The 15219-nt window shown below is 44.3% G+C and overlaps 1 protein-coding gene across 2 annotated transcripts; it reads right to left on the reverse strand.

Moving 5' to 3' along the window:
• Positions 1–175: 175 nt before the first annotated feature.
• Positions 176–15219, reverse strand: ncapd3 (non-SMC condensin II complex, subunit D3). 2 transcript variants are annotated; one of them, XM_055029418.1, is made up of 35 exons: positions 15139–15219; positions 13698–13870; positions 13391–13556; positions 12527–12693; positions 12103–12264; positions 11959–12020; positions 11784–11871; positions 11041–11174; positions 10788–10860; positions 10546–10671; positions 10090–10342; positions 9950–9988; positions 9455–9538; positions 9288–9355; positions 9053–9187; positions 8750–8970; positions 7553–7744; positions 7275–7372; positions 7085–7194; positions 6484–6591; positions 5981–6095; positions 5350–5445; positions 5033–5271; positions 4877–4956; positions 4660–4797; positions 4156–4289; positions 3848–4056; positions 3638–3748; positions 3350–3517; positions 3127–3236; positions 2928–2992; positions 2786–2833; positions 2601–2663; positions 2380–2428; positions 176–370 (listed from the first exon to the last, which is right to left on the reverse strand). In XM_055029418.1, exons 1-35 carry the CDS (start codon positions 15188–15190, stop codon positions 301–303), a joined length of 4206 nt encoding a protein of 1401 aa, XP_054885393.1. In that variant the 5' UTR covers positions 15191–15219; the 3' UTR covers positions 176–300. The 2 variants fall into 2 exon arrangements, with proteins under 2 accessions (XP_054885393.1, XP_054885394.1); XM_055029419.1 differs by lacking the exon at positions 176–370 and adding an exon at positions 2002–2124.

The following is a 15219-nucleotide window of genomic DNA, read 5'->3' on the forward strand; positions in this document are numbered from 1 at the left end:
GCCCATGTTTTCCCCTCTCTCCTGTCAGCCTACTTTAAAAAAATATAGGTTTTTAATTTTAAAAAAATATGGGTCACTAGAGCCAACAAAATCCTTGGAGAAAAAAAAAATAAATCGTCACAATTTTAAAGGCTTGCAACTGATACGTAGACAAAGTACACTAAACGCCTCGTTTTGGATCTCCTTTATTAGCAAACATATAAAATGAAACAGTGACAGAAACATCAAAGCTTGAATAGACTGGAAACAGGAAAAGATTAAGTATTAAAGACAGAATGTGACATGGAGAAGCTGGAACATCTAAACTCTAGACGATGTTTTCCTCTGCTGAAGAGGGGACCGCACGTTCCACCGCCTCGGCCCCGGAGCCCTGAAAGACAACCAGTCAGAGGACTGAACAGCAACTCTTCACAGGATTCACGCTGGAGCACGAAGTTTAAAAACGGTGCTTCGTTCACCTTTAATAAATGAAATAAAACCTGATGCGCGTTAAAGTCGCTTTACAGACTCAATGAAGAGAGATTACAACCATATACTTGTGTCTGAGAAAACCACCTCTGTCATCAACATAGTTAAAAAAAGAAGTATTTGCGTTACAGTACATTGGTCTAAAAGTGAGTGTTGTGTACCTTCATGCTCCTCTGGGTATGGTTTTAGCATCGACTGCGCTTCAGTGTTGAACTTTTTAAATTTTTACGTTGTTTAAACTCGTTTTTCCCGCAATGGGATTATAGAGCCAACAAGTAGGGCTGTGGCGATACGCTGACCTCCTACATTTAATGCATCAATACTCGCAGATGAAAAATCGATACTTTCTGGGGGGAAAATATTGTCAAATACTGTTGAATCGATAAAATTACACAGCCCTACATACAACCGATTCTTTTCATCAGCCCCAAAGCACAATAGAAAATAAGCCATGCTTACCTGCAGGTGAGACATTATTTTAATACAAATTTTAAAGAGGGGTTGAGAGAAAGTGATTCCAGTTTCATGGGTGTATTCCTATCACTAATTAAGCCTGGGTCAGAAAGCAGAATCATCTCCAAATTATATAACGTTATACAGCTATCTAAACAGGGGAATACAGAATACATAAAGAGGAAATGGGAGAAAGAAATGAAGACAACAGTCTCACAAGAGGACTGGGAGGGTATATGTCAGTTGCAATGGGTCTCGACCGGATCAAATACATGGCGGGAGTTTTGCTGGAAAAACATTACACGATTTTTTGTTACACCCATTCAGAGAAGATATCAAAGCAATGGGGACTCCTGCTGGAGACTTTGTGGGCTTAATGGTGCCAATCATTTCCATATTTTTTGGGACTGCCAGGTAATAAGACCATATTGGGAAGAGCTCCATAAACACATTGAAAATATATTTAATGTGAACATTCCATTTAAATGTGAAACGATGTATCTGGGCAACTTGCGGTTGGACAATTGGACCAATTCAGACAAAAAGCTGCTGGCTATCCTACTGGCAGCCACTAAGAAATGGCTGAAACCGGACCCACCTACTATGGATGAATGGATTGAAATAGTTTATCGGATTTATGCTATGGAAAGGATTTCTTTCTCCCTTCAACTTGAAAAAGGTAAATTTTATAAGATCTGGACCAAATGGACTGAATATGTAAAACCAATCAGATCAGACTTCACTTGATTGTTCTTGTGAATTATGTGTGCTACCCTTCGATATTCTTGAGATCTTCTATTGCTTGAAGTGGTGCGATTCCCAATTTTTAGTTATTTTTTATTATTATTATTATTTTTTTTTTTGTGTGTGTGTACAATTTTCTTCAAATTTATTACCGTTTACAACTAAAACTGTTAAAAAATACCAGAAAGGCAATATGGACAAAACCACCTGGATTCCATGCTTTCACCACATGTACGACCTCAAATGGGTAACGCTATAATTATTGTATGTGATTGAAACTTGTCTTTCTAAATAAAATAAAAAATATTTAAAAAAAAAAAAGAAAATAAGCCATGCTTGACTATAACTGTTTTTATTTCCCAGAGGAAGTTTGATCCACGTGAGCAGCTGTAAGCCTCAGCTATGTTTGGAGACGTTCAGGAGCATCTTTCTTTCTCAACACCATGCAGCTGCAAATGCCTGCATTAAAACAAATCTGCTAAGCCAAGTGTGTCAAAATGGCTGAGTGGATCACTTTGTCATCATAGGATTGCATTTATTCGTTATTTTTGAATTTTAACGACAATTTGATCTGAAACATTTAAACACGAGGAAAAAGGCATAAACAGAAGAAATCTGTGAGGGGGCAAATGCTTTAGTACGACCTTTATGAGAGAAACCTTGGAAAAATCTCTGTGTATGGGGTTTAAAAAAAAAAAGAAAAGTTAGACTTACGTCTGTTCATTTGGTTTCACATGCAGAATGCTGGACTCCTCAATAGAACCTGGAAGGACAGAGCAAACAGCTTAATACCACAAACTGGGACATGTGGAACCCTAAGGAGGACAGAGTGTCCTTCTCTTCCATTTGAGGACTAAAACACAGAAACAGTCTTATTTAGAGAGGCAAGTTTAAAAAAAAAACAAAAAAAAACAAACAAACAGGGAAAATCTTACTTGCTCCTTGGTCACTGAAGATCGCACTGAGTCCTTCGTTAAAAGTGAGGCTGAGGCTGAAACCTGTGGAAGACGCAAATATTCAGCTTCCGTGTTTCCAAAAAGAACAGCAGGAAAGGTTGACCCTTCAAAGTAAAAGTTGAACATTTGAACCGACGTACAAACGACAGAGGAAGGACTCTTACCTTTTGGGGTGCTGAAGGCTCTGTTGCTGACCTCTCCTTTGACTATCGCTGTAAGAAAACATCGAGAAAAAGAAAAGTAACGTTTCCCTGATTGTTGAAGGAAGCCGATGTGATGGTGAAGGACGGTTTCAGCGGTTCTCACCTGTTCTCCCCAGAGTCAGAGACTTGGACTGACTCTCCTCCTCCTGCCCAGGTGGACCTGCTCGCCTGATGGAGAACGACAATCACAGTCGCATACATTTCCCTCGATATTTCCGGCCTGCATGCGGACCTACAGGTGGGTTCTGTTGGCTGTATATTTGTGCTGACTCAGGGGTGAGATCTAGAATAGTAGACGCTACCTGTCAGTCAGGGCCAGTCTGGACGAGGCGGTGTTTGGACGAGGCGGCTGTGGTGTGGCGAAGTTAAAGGGCAGGAGGGCTCTCTTGGTGGGAGACCTCGGATCCGAACTCTGGGGAGAGAGGAGAGAGCGATGACGCCTTCAGTGGCGGTAGACGATCGTCTGGATGTTACACCAGAACAAATGAAAGAGTTTGTTGTGACGCGTGTTCTCTGCTCGGTCACCTTCGCAGTGGGCGTCTGGGCGCCCGGCGTCACGCTGCAGTTTTCCATCTGCTCCTGCATCGCTCTTTCCTTTTCGGCCGCCTTCAAAGCAAACTCCACTTCAGCTGCCAGCTGCTCGTCTCCGGCGAAAAACTCCTTCACCTCGTTACGGTAGTCCTGCATCGTCACCTGATGGAGAACGTGGAGCGCAACCGATGACTAAAGCTGCACTTACGATTTGTCTTGTGAAGCTTGAAATTCTTTAGAAGAGCGACAAAAAAATAAACGATACGAGTGCAAAACACGAACCTTAAGGTAGGCCATGAGGTCTTTGAGGACAGGGGATCGTTTCTGCTCCAGAAGGTTCTTTAAGCTGATGATTAGAGGAACTGTGTTTTCTATGAAGGCCTTCTTCTGGACCTGGGCACAAGAGCAGCGGAGCCACACTTTCAATCACTGCACAGCTGGAATGCATGTCGCTGCAGAAAGCCGCAAAGTTCCGATGGGAAGGGCTCCGACCTGCGACACCACCTTCTTCTGCACCACCTGCAGGACGGCCTTAGTCATGGTGGCCACATTCTCCTCCTCCGCCTCCTCACTCCCAGCACCCCCTGCTGGTGCTGAAAATGCCTGCAGCTTCAATTCTTTGAGACTCAACACGTTGAAGGTCTCTGACAAAATCTCGGCACCGTCTGCATCCAGAGGCAGCTCCTCGTCCGCAAAGCATGCTGGGAGAGAAACAAGAAAGGAAAGCCATTACAAAAAGGTCCAACTCTCGCGCCTGATCCAAACTCCAGGCTGTAATTTGTGAGCAGCCGTGTGGCTACCTAAGATGGTCTGGCTGATCTTGTTGGTGGTGTTAAAGCGCTGGGCGTCTGTGAAATGTTCCAGCAGGAAACGGTAGATGCGAAAGCGCTTCTCGCGGTGCTGAGCGCCCTTCAGGGAGAACAAGACCTTTTCTCTTCGTAGAAGAAACACAAAGAAAAAACGCGTCCAATAAAGATGGGCTTTCAGTGTGTGAGCAGAGATACAGCAGGTCTGCAAAGATCGTTATAGGAGAAGTCTGCTGGTGCACATCGCTGCTCTTTGTGGATGTTGCTTGAGCGACGGTTTTACAGGCATACCAGAAACAATACAAAAGTTACAACTGTTGATTTTTGTATGCAAAAATATTAACTCATTAAAATTAATCTAACTGATTATTGAAAATTAACAAGTTAAAAGTTCTGGCCTTACTTAAAATATCAGTTGCAAAATCAGGTAAAACCCTTATTTTCCATCTCTAACACACACAGTGTGACATCACCTCTGCTACAATAATAATCAGCTACCTTTCACTCTGAGGGAACTTGTTGTACGACGCGTGTTTGTTGTATGAGTTGAAGTGGAAGATGCACTCGATGAAGTGCTGGCTGAACATCTCAGGGTTCTTCTTGAGCAGCCGATGAAGCAGGCAGTATTCACACAGACTGCAACAGGAATGGAGCAGACATGACGTGGGCTGCATTCATCACATACAACAGTCAAGGATTTCCTGTTGCAATTTACCTGGCAATGGCAGGAACTGGATCAACCAGGGCTACCATAAAGCGAAAGAAGAGAGAGCCTTTCCATTTCACAAACTCCTCCTGTGAACAGGGAATCAGAACGGAGGGTCAGATGCGCAGCTGGAAGGTCGTGACGGCGGTAGTCGCTCATACGTACCTGGAGCAGGTTGGTCAGCATGATGAGAGTCTGCTCCCTGATGACGGCTTCACCGTCTCGCATGCAGGCTGAGATGTTGGGGATGTAGTGATCCACGATGTTGGTGTAGCGAACACACAGGTCGCACATTATCACCACAATGTTGTTGCGCACCGCGACCTCTGTGCCGACCTCCAGCTCTCTGGCAAACACCGGCAGGTATTTCTGGACCAGTTCTTCGTGCTGCAGACACAGCTTCCCTGATGCCACACAGAGAGGATGGAGTGATTAAAACGTGTGTGTGTGTGTGTGTGAGATCGAGCAATGGGAGAGCTCACCTAACGTGATCACGCCATGGGCTTTGATCCTGGTAGGCAGGGAGTTTTCTCTGAACTGAGACAGAGGCAGTGATGCTGGCAGCTCCTCCTGACAGGCTGTTGGTCACCAGCAGCAGAAAACACAATGGATGAGTCAGGAACAAATGTTTTTCTTACAACACTGTTATTAGACTATAAAAAAAGGCAAAAACAACAAAAAACAAATAATAATAAGATTTCCATTGGATATCTGTGAAAGAAGTCAGCAAAATAAATATTGGTTATATTTAGGTGTGCACTGATTGCAGTTTTCTGGCCGATCACCGATTACCAATCTTTTAAAAAGCCTAATTTGCCGATTCCAATTTTAGCCGATACCAATCCTTTTGGTCTGACATGTCGCTCAATACAGCAAGAAAGTTGCTGAGTTGGCAACAGTGGGGTCACTATTGTCAATTGTAAAGGTGCAGACAGGATTTGGTGGGCTTGTCTGTCAGTCAAACCTCTCTCATTGGAGAGCAAAAGAGGACAGTAGTTGATTCTTAGACCTTTGACAAGGTAGGTAATGGAATGGAGGCCAAATTGGCTCATGGAGTAAACGGGTCAACAGCAATCCGCCGACATCTCAGTGAGGTCCAGAATGCTTTCGTACCCGCCAGCTTCTCGGAATGTGAGGAGAGGACAGACTCCACAAGCAGCACCGTCCTCTTGCCAACCTTTGCCGGACAGTGAAGCGAGGCCACGCCGAGAGTGTGGAGGTGCTTTATCTGGAACACAGAACATCTGCAATCAGAGGAGCAACTTCCCAACGAGGCACACAGACCACCGAGGAACAGCTGCTCTTTCTTCTAGAGAATGAAACCCATTGTTATTAACCACAATTAAGAAACATACTCAAATAATTTGTGCTACAGGTGCATGGGAGCTGAAATCTTTTATTTATTTCGACTCTTCAAAACAGAGATTTCTGTCACAATTACAGTAGTGGTAATTTCCTCCTGAACGTTGCGATTATGTCGGTGACGTCTAAGGTTATGGATTTTACTATAAACAACGATGAAATGGGTATTCTCGCCGACTGTAGCAGCTTTGGTACTGACAGGTAATTGTCCACTCCCACTCTGAGGGGGGTGGTGAGGTTTGAAGGAGCCTCACCATCAGATCCTCGTTGAGGTTCTTGGTTCCGTTCTCACTGAGGATGATGCCGGCTAAATAAGTCTCACAGATCGACACCAGCTCGCCACAGTGTTGGTTCAGGAAAGCCTGATGAAAGAGAAGGAAAACAACCACATTCTTCATTTTTCTTGAATTGATGAAAGATAATAAAACTAATTATTTTTTAAATTATTTTCTTAATGCCGCAGTATGTACCCTTTATAAAAAAAAAAAAAAAGGATTTTTTTTTTACATATTTGTTGCTATCCTTAAGTCAGTGGCACCCAAAGTGTGGGTTATTATTATTTATATGTATTTAAAGAACTGGAATTTTCTATGAATGCGGCAGTCAGATAATTAGTAGCAAAAATTAGAGCAAATCATCACTTTCGCTAAACTAGAAAAGGTTTTCTTAGGCATCAGTCCATTTCACAACCTCAGGAAATGTAGCTTCGAGTTCTGAGCATGTTTAAGCTAAGAGTAAAATAAACCAGGATCTAATCACGTCATTCTGAAGCTCTGCAGTGATTTACAAAAACAGAAATTAGAGTCGAAATATTTCTATACGAAAGAGCAGAGTTAATGTTTCCCACTTTCAAACCTGTGTTTGTTTGATGTCTTCGCTACAGCCAAGTTGGTAAAGCGTCTGCATGGCTGCGCTGATCACCTCCAGAGACAGACTAAAAGTCTTGAGCCACGACATCAGATCAGCTAGTTAGAGGACAAATTGAGGGAGAGACATGAGGACGGCTGATGAGTCCTCCAGGACAGATTCACGTCCAGCTCCTCACCAGATATCCTGTCCCTGGTGTCCTCGTTTAAATGAGCAGCGATGTCTCCGACAACAGAAAGGACGTGACAGCAGTTCGTCACATTCACGTCATGTGATCTATGGAAACAGAAGAAAGTCAACATTAAAATGTAGATTGCAGGGTTTCCCCCAGTGTCCTATAAGCCTGGCGGGCCACCAGGCTTTAATTGTGTCCTCATCCACAGGTTTTCTGGGGGAAACCTTGTGGATGTTCAGGGATTTCATGTTCACACTGTGGATACAGGCTGATGTCCTCACCTGACCATGCTGTCCCAGGCCTCCAGGATCTTGCCGTATGGTATTGTGGACACTGAGGAGACGACCTTGGAGAGCAGCAGCCAGGCCCCTGCAGCGTGCTCCGTTTCCGTGTGGGAGATCAGGTTAGAGATTAATGTTGGGGTGAACTTGTTCTGTTTGGACCAGACGGTGAAGGCCCTGCTGAAGTACCGACTGTGGAGGAAAATGCAACAATCAAACGTCTTTATCTCATTGAAAACGATCTTCTCTTCTACTTCTGGGCATTAAAGCACAAACAACTACACATGTAATGCCACTTTATATTGTGGGACTAAAACCCGCCATGCCTCCTCTGCCATGCTTTGCGGTGATGAGGTGCTTGAGTTGATCTGCTGCCTCTGATTTATCCCAAATGTGCTTCTGAGTCTTAGAACCCCAATTCCATCTGTCCTCAAAACCACCCACAGAACTCTGAATGATTAGGTTCTGCTTAGGAATGCACAATACATCGACACAAACATTGGTATCGGCCGACACAAGTCAGTTTTTAACATATATGTATTGGTCCACTTGGCAAATATAAACAGATATTTATTTCCATCTTGCTGCCATTTGTTTCTGGAGGGGCAGTAGAGGAGGTTGGTCATATGGTATTTGTTTGGTCATGTGAAAGTTGTGGTTCCTAACAGGGAGAGAAATATATCATAATATAGTCACTCCAGGAATTTGCGATTGCAGCCGTTAATGCAAAAATCAGTCATCAGCTGCAGATTTTGCGTGGAATTGCAATTTTGATATCAAGTCCAGAGGACAGCAAAGTGCTTCACACTACATTCAAACATTGACATGTTCAGCATTTCTCTCAGTGTGTTCTAAGCCTGGAACACACTCGATTAGCCTGCTTTTATAGAGGTGGCCCATGTTTGCCAGCCGTCGATGAGTCAAACGTGTGGAAAACCTTAATAAGCCATATGTTGTTGATCTGAGGCCTGTTGGAAAGCAGTTCGTCTTGAATAATTTTAGGAACCAATTCCTCTAAACTCTGAATGTGTCAAACTTTTGTCTGATCTTATAAAAATTAGCAAAATTCAAATTTCTATCCTACTTGAGCTATCCTACAGCTCATCGTCAGCCGACTGACGATGAGCTTAATTTGCTCGTCTCTGCAGGAGTTCAGAAAAGAGACAGCAAGGTTTATGAGGAGAGAAGTGTCCTGACCTGAGGTTCCGGCACTCGTTACACAGCAGGTCAAGCAGGTCCCAGGTCAGCCTCTCGCTCTGGTCCAGGTGCCGCCACTCAGAGTAGGGCTTCACCCGACTGAGCAGAACCTGGTCCAGAAGCTCCAGAGCCTTATCCTGCACAGAGTTCTCAGAGTCCACCACAGCTGGGACCACACCCAACAGCCACGCCTTCTGGACTTCCACGCACCCTGGTTTAGCCTGGTGGTGACATCAAGCAGTCGTTTCATGATTCCTGATCGTCACATTTTCAGCTGACCTCTGAAGAGAAAGACAGCCTCACGGTGAGCAATTCTCCCAGGCAATGTAAGGCCTTCTTCTTCACAGACACAGCCGGGTCTCTGCTGCGCTCCGCCAGAGTTTCTAGGTTCTCCCGGGTTGTGGGAATTACGCCGTGTTTCAGGAGACCCACCACAGCCTGAACAGCGGACATCAGAACAGATGGATGAAGCAGAACCAGGTGGAAAACATACAGCCGGAAAACGTGAAGCCGTGCGGCGACGGTTTGATCGGAGTACCTGCAGGGCTGCTTTCCTCACGTTGGTTTTAGAGTCTCTGACGCGGCGCAGGAGAAGGGCCAGGTTCTCTATAGATGGAGCCAAAATATGACATGACATTTGACATTCAAGTCGTCGGCGTGTAAATACGCTGACAACCCGGGACATCTGAGAAAAAGAAAGCTCACCATCGCAGCTGGCGCTGTCACCACTGCTGAGATCTACCGTCCTGAAGGGAAGAGTTTGGTAGGTTTTCTGGGAGCTAGAAGATCCTACAACACAGAGGCATCTATCAACACGCAGTCGCTCAGTCCACTTTAAAAAAAAAAAAAAAAAAAAAAAAAAACTGGGTTCCAGCTGTTTTCACATTCTAAGACCCTATCAAATTAAACACCACCCTGTTTAAATTGATTTTAAGCAATTCAATTTTAGAAATCCTTAACATTTTATCATGAGTTTGCATTAGTTTGGAGTTTAATGCTTCCCATAAATTGTCCACACGTCGTCTGCTGTGGAACTTCAAGCAATAAACACACAGATGTAATTGTTGTCTGATCTGTGCAGTGATGCGTCTTCACAAACACACACTTGTGTTTATTATTAACGCCCTTATTAACAGTGAGCACGTTTCCTGCTGACAGTTATCTTTCCAGCACACCAACAAGCTCTCGGCCAGGCTGTACCTGTGGTGAGCTCCTCTTCCAGCACCGTCTGTGTCCCAGCTAAAACAGAAAATGTACATAGATTAAAGTCGGTGGTTGTTGTAGAATTAATTTATTTTTTGTCCATATCGCCTAGTGCTAGAGTCCAGGTGTTTTCTCACTGGCAGAGAAGAGCGTGTGCACGGCCCGGGTGACATTGAGCGACGGCAGCTCCAGACACTGAGCCAGGCAGGAAAGGGCGTGGCCCTGGACGGTGGGAGACTCGTCCATTCGTCGAGCGAACACCAGGTCCTGGATCAGGAACTTGTGCGACAGGAACTTGGCCAGTTCCGGATCTTGACATTCCTCCAAGCTTCTCTCCGGCTGAGTCAGCAAAACCATAGCCACGTCCACGGAGAACAGGCGGTGCACCATCTGCAGAAAAAGCAGCACCTTGTGTAGTCAGACTGGAAAGACGTCCAGTTTTAGCAACACCAGTTACAAGAAAGTTAGCCTTCCGTTCTTTATATGGTTTCTATGGAGCCACTAACATTACAACATACTACAAGAACAGCTGAGAACTTGCTCAAGTCTACGTCTCAAGAGGAGACATAAAAAAAAAAACAGTCTTGTGTTACCTTTGATTGACCAGAGAAGATGAAAAGCCACTTTATGAAGCGGGCGTAGTCCGTACCGCTCATCTGAGATGTCAGCATACCCACAGCCTGGGCTCCATGGTTACGGTACTCGCTTTTCTCCACCATCTGCACGGCACCAGAACAGTAACTGAGTGATCAGGCAGTGCTAGACCTTTCTCCCATCGCCGTGGAAGCGAGGGACGACCAATTATTAGCCAATGAAAGGCGAGGATTAGATTCACCTGGAAGCAGATGTGCTGCAGGAGGATTTGAAGGAGAGGTGTCGCCAGCTCTTTCAGCTCATCCACCACATGACTGGAGTCACAAAAACAGAAAAAGCACGAACAATGTAGCATGCTAAAAGAGCTGGAAGCTCTAAAGAGACGCCAGCTCCACAATGTGTTGATGGTGTCATCTACCCCTGCAATTCACCTCTTTCCAAGTTAAGCTCACTAGGTTCAGTCAAGTTCACTGCTTACAAACAAAACTGCTTACCAAACAAAGTGGATGGCCTGGTCCCGGGTGGTGAGGACGGCCTGGTTCGGGACAAGGAGGGACGGCTTCCCTCTGTGGCCTTTACTCATCATCAGGATGACGTAGAGCAGCCGTTGGAAAACCCTCCGCAGGGACTGAAGGATGCAGAGTTGCCGATCACTACACATATGGGGAACCAGCCATGTTTGGCAGCGGAGGAAGTGAACCAAACCGTTTAGTCCACGATGGTGTCAATTACAAATAGTGAACTAAACTGAACACGCCGCCTTTTCTCCCTTTGCAGTGGAGGACGGTCGTTTACAGCACAGATAATTTCCGGTAAGCTTCTTCTAAGTGTCAAATTGGCACATCGAATACGTCACAAGCAAATTTTAGCAAAGGAGTGAAATTCAAAACCTCAACACGGTCCACACCTCCAGGAAACAATTGTTTCTCCACAGCCAAAAGTCCAGTTCTGGTTTTTAGACCTGGCTAGACTGACCCCACAAAAACACTGTGGCTTTGTCATGCCAAGGGATGAAAATGGGTCTGTCTAGTGGAGAGCTAACTGTCCAGTCCAATTATTTAAAAAAAGCACTAGTAATCAAAACCTATAGTGCAGAGAAAAGTTTAAAGTATTTGCATATTTGGTTTTGTTGGATCAGAGCTAGGTGGTTTTGATTGTAAAGCTCTATTATTTACACACTGGTCCTGATCCAGCCGTGTGTAACGCGTGTATATCAGTGAAATAGCTTGGATCCTACCTCTTTCTGCTCTCCGTGTCTCGGTGAGCAGAGCAGCTTCAGGCCGTGGAAGGCCATCTCCGGGACACTCTGGAGCTCACAGAGATCCCTGTGAAGAAATGACAACCAGTTTCGCTTTCATCTCCAGGACGGTCGGACCTTTCTTCAATATGGCAGCGGCAGAAAGAAACCTCACCGTGGGACAGCAAAGGTAAGCTCCCTCAACACAGGTTCCAAGTAAAGCAGCTTGCTGAAGATCTGGGGAGAAGGAAAGAACGTTGCAGTGTGGCACAGAGCCTTGCTATGTGTGTGAGTGTGTGTGTGGGGAGGCGGGGCTTACCTGCGTGCAGTTACTGGCACTCTGTGGTCTGTCTTTGAGTGAGAAAGTTTGCAGGAGACGGAGGAGACTTTGAACCAAGACAGCAATAGCATCTCTGATCTTCGTCAGCTCCTGCCCAGAAAAATGCAGCTCATCTTCCTCTTCTTCCTCCTCCATTTCCATCTGAAAGAAGAAGAAAAAAAAAGGATGCAATGTGGTGCCTTGTATCTCTGAGAGTCTGTGCTATTAAATTTGATTGTGATAAAACCAGAAAGCTTGAGAGAAGGACAGTGAAGCGTGTCTTTGTAAAACTGTCTCCCAAAAGTTTGACAGATGCTCCATTGAAGCTGTGTGTATTCGGAGCGGCATGCTGCAACAATTCAGTGGACTGAGCAGATCTAGATGATCTGTTGGGCTGCGACTGATTCGTGGTTTGGTGCTGCACCTCTGGAGCATCTTTACGCTGCGGTTTGGAGCGTTTGCTGTCAGCCTGGGAACTTTTCGGGCCGTCCTTCTTGCGCTTCCTGCCAGACTCCTGGGGCCAGCAGTGGAAGGTCAGGTCAAGACACGTGTCCAACAAAACCTCGTGGAAAACCTTGTTGGCAATGCTTCCTGGAAGACACAGATATTTATAAAGTAAAGAAAATGTTGATTCCACCTCAGAGTAGGGTCATAGGTCAGTGTGCCCTAGCCCCTGAACTAGGGCACATATATTTACCAGTTTTCTGGGGGAAACCTTGACTAACCTTTTAAAAAAAGCAAACCATGAAAATCTAACAAAGATAAATACAACTAACTGAAGAGGAAAATGAAACATGATTTTTATGTGATTTTTTTTTCCTTAGCAACATGTCAAGCAGAACTAATTTGAATTCCACCATTGCAACCCAAGCTCTGTTGTGATGGTGGACCAATAGGTAAATCATTGTTTCCATAGGAAAAACTGCAGACGGTCCCTCAGTGATCGATGTCTGGCCAACAGGTGTTGCCTCCCTGTGGTGAGTTCAATTCCGAACAGAACCCAATAGAACCCACAGGACCGAGAGTCACACCATAATTTTGTCTATGGAGTACAGTTTGTACAGATTTACTGAGACAGTAGCTACAAAAACATTTGATATTTTATATCAAAACCATTCGTTCATCTTTCTGTGACTCCTTTGCAGCTAAAGAGCTGTTCTATCAGACTGTTTTTTTTTTAAACAAATTGCATAGCTTACACATTTTAAGACCAAAGACAACACAAACAAGTTGCAAATTAAAATTCTGGCATTTCAGAAACTAACAAATAGTTTCCAGATATGCTCACCTGGGATCCCCAGCAGCAGCAGGTAAACAGAAGCCGCATAGAGTCCACAAACCCTCTGCTGAACATTGGCCCCTTTGGGCTTTGCTGCCAGGATGAAAGAGGACAGAACAGCCACCAGAGACTTCACAGACACCCTGTTTTCTCCAAGGATCACCCAGACACCCTGCTGCTTTGGAAACAAGCAGGGATGGAGGATTAGCAGACTCATTTTTTGCAGAAAGCAAACGACAGCTCCAGAGCATTTTCCAGATATACATTACACTCAGCAATCAGAGCAAACTGTTAGGGAAGTGGTGTGAGAGCTGACCTGTGATGCTCCGTTCCTGCCTGCAGGCTGCTGCTGATCTGCAGCATGTTCCAGCAGACAGTGGATCAGGCTTCTGAAAGACTTCTCTCCACCGGCGCACACTTCGTCCTCTATGACGTGGTCCAGCGGTTTCCTCTCCGTGAACTCCAAGTCCCACACGGCGTCCACCCAGTCTGGAAATCACAATGCAAGTCAGACACTTGGCAAGTATTAATTACCGTTAGAAAAACTGAGTTTGGGAACCATCTCAAAAGTTCCTGTAAAACTGTAAACAGGCACCTGCCCCACTTCCAGGAGCCATCTTGAAGTGGTCCAATGTTTAGAAAAATTTATTCAAGAGATGAGTCAATGTAGCAACCAAGGCAAGTCGGTTCAAGGTTTCCCCCAGAAAACCTGCTGAGCTTAGTGGTTGGGCTATTCATGCAGCAGCCTGTCATGTTTTTGAGTTAAAAAATGTTTAAAGTTGACAGGAAATTTGAAAATATCACTTGATAATTATGTATTATTGAAAGATTAATAACTGAACACCAATTATAGAGTCTTAAAAAAAGCTAACATTTTAAAAAGATTTGAATAAATAAGTAATGCATAGCGTGGTGGGGCACAAGTGAAGCCTGGTGGCCCGCCAGGCTTATAATACACTGGGTGTTTGATAGGCCGTCAGTTGCAAGAAATATCCATTTGCCAATTATTTAGATTGCCAATAAAATGCTAACTATTCAACATGATTATCAATTGCATTCTGAACCACATTCCGTTTATTGTCCTGAAATGGTTGAAGTCTACAGACCATGAATGTGATCAGAATATTTAAAGTATCAACATTGAAAAATTATACTGAGTAATAAGAAATAATAAGGATCATCCTCTCCTGAAGCACCTGTTTTCTAAACAGGGAATAAATGCTACATTATAAGATGAGGTTTTTTTTTCCTCCATCACATTTATTGTCAATAATTAGACAAAACCAAGGCAATCAGGTAATAGTGCAGGTGAAAATGTGAACCAGTAACATTATGATGATGCTCAGTTATTAGTCTTCACAAAACAGAAGTCATTAATAAGCCTTCTTTGTAGTCTTTAAAGCTAGCTTTAATTTGGAGATTAGGAATATTGGACACTTTTGTCTTCATAAAAGACATAAGTAAACTATTTACATATGTATCCATGTTTTTGTGCTTCATCAGTTCATATATTATATTATGTTATATAAAATAAAACCGCCTCGCAGCCCCATTAGAAACAGAAAATGCATTTGTTGGCCGTTTTGCTTGTTTTTTGTAAATAAATCTGATCTCGTCCAGCCCGGTGTCAGAGTCTTGACAGTTCTGCCGTCCGGAAACTGCGACAAGAGCCGCAGCCGAATGAACCGATACAAAGCCAAGAACACGACTTTCTCCTGAGCTCTCGTGATGAATACAGCTAAATGATTTAGCGTTACCTTGTGGAGCTCGGTTCAGGTTCAGAAATTGCAGCGCAGCGATCAAATCCATCTTGTTTATTTTCAAATCATCCCGCCCGG

Source organism: Poeciliopsis prolifica, unplaced genomic scaffold, assembly GCF_027474105.1.
Source record: "Poeciliopsis prolifica strain line A6 unplaced genomic scaffold, Auburn_PproV2 SCAFFOLD005, whole genome shotgun sequence".
In the NCBI taxonomy this organism is placed as follows: domain Eukaryota; kingdom Metazoa; phylum Chordata; class Actinopteri; order Cyprinodontiformes; family Poeciliidae; genus Poeciliopsis; species Poeciliopsis prolifica.

What these genes read in the sequence shown, in the direction of transcription:
- ncapd3 (XM_055029418.1), bottom strand. Translation starts at nt 15,190, where the DNA reads ATGGATTTGATCGCTGCGCTGCAATTTCTGAACCTGAACCGAGCTCCA. An exon ending in TGCAGCACATCTGCTTCCAG is followed by an intron (nt 10,672 to 10,787) that starts GTGAATCTAATC and finishes GGTGCCGTGCAG; the next exon opens with ATGGTGGAGAAAAGCGAGTA. An exon ending in TCTGACTCTGGGGAGAACAG is followed by an intron (nt 2,834 to 2,927) that starts GTGAGAACCGCT and finishes GTTTTCTTACAG; the next exon opens with CGATAGTCAAAGGAGAGGTC.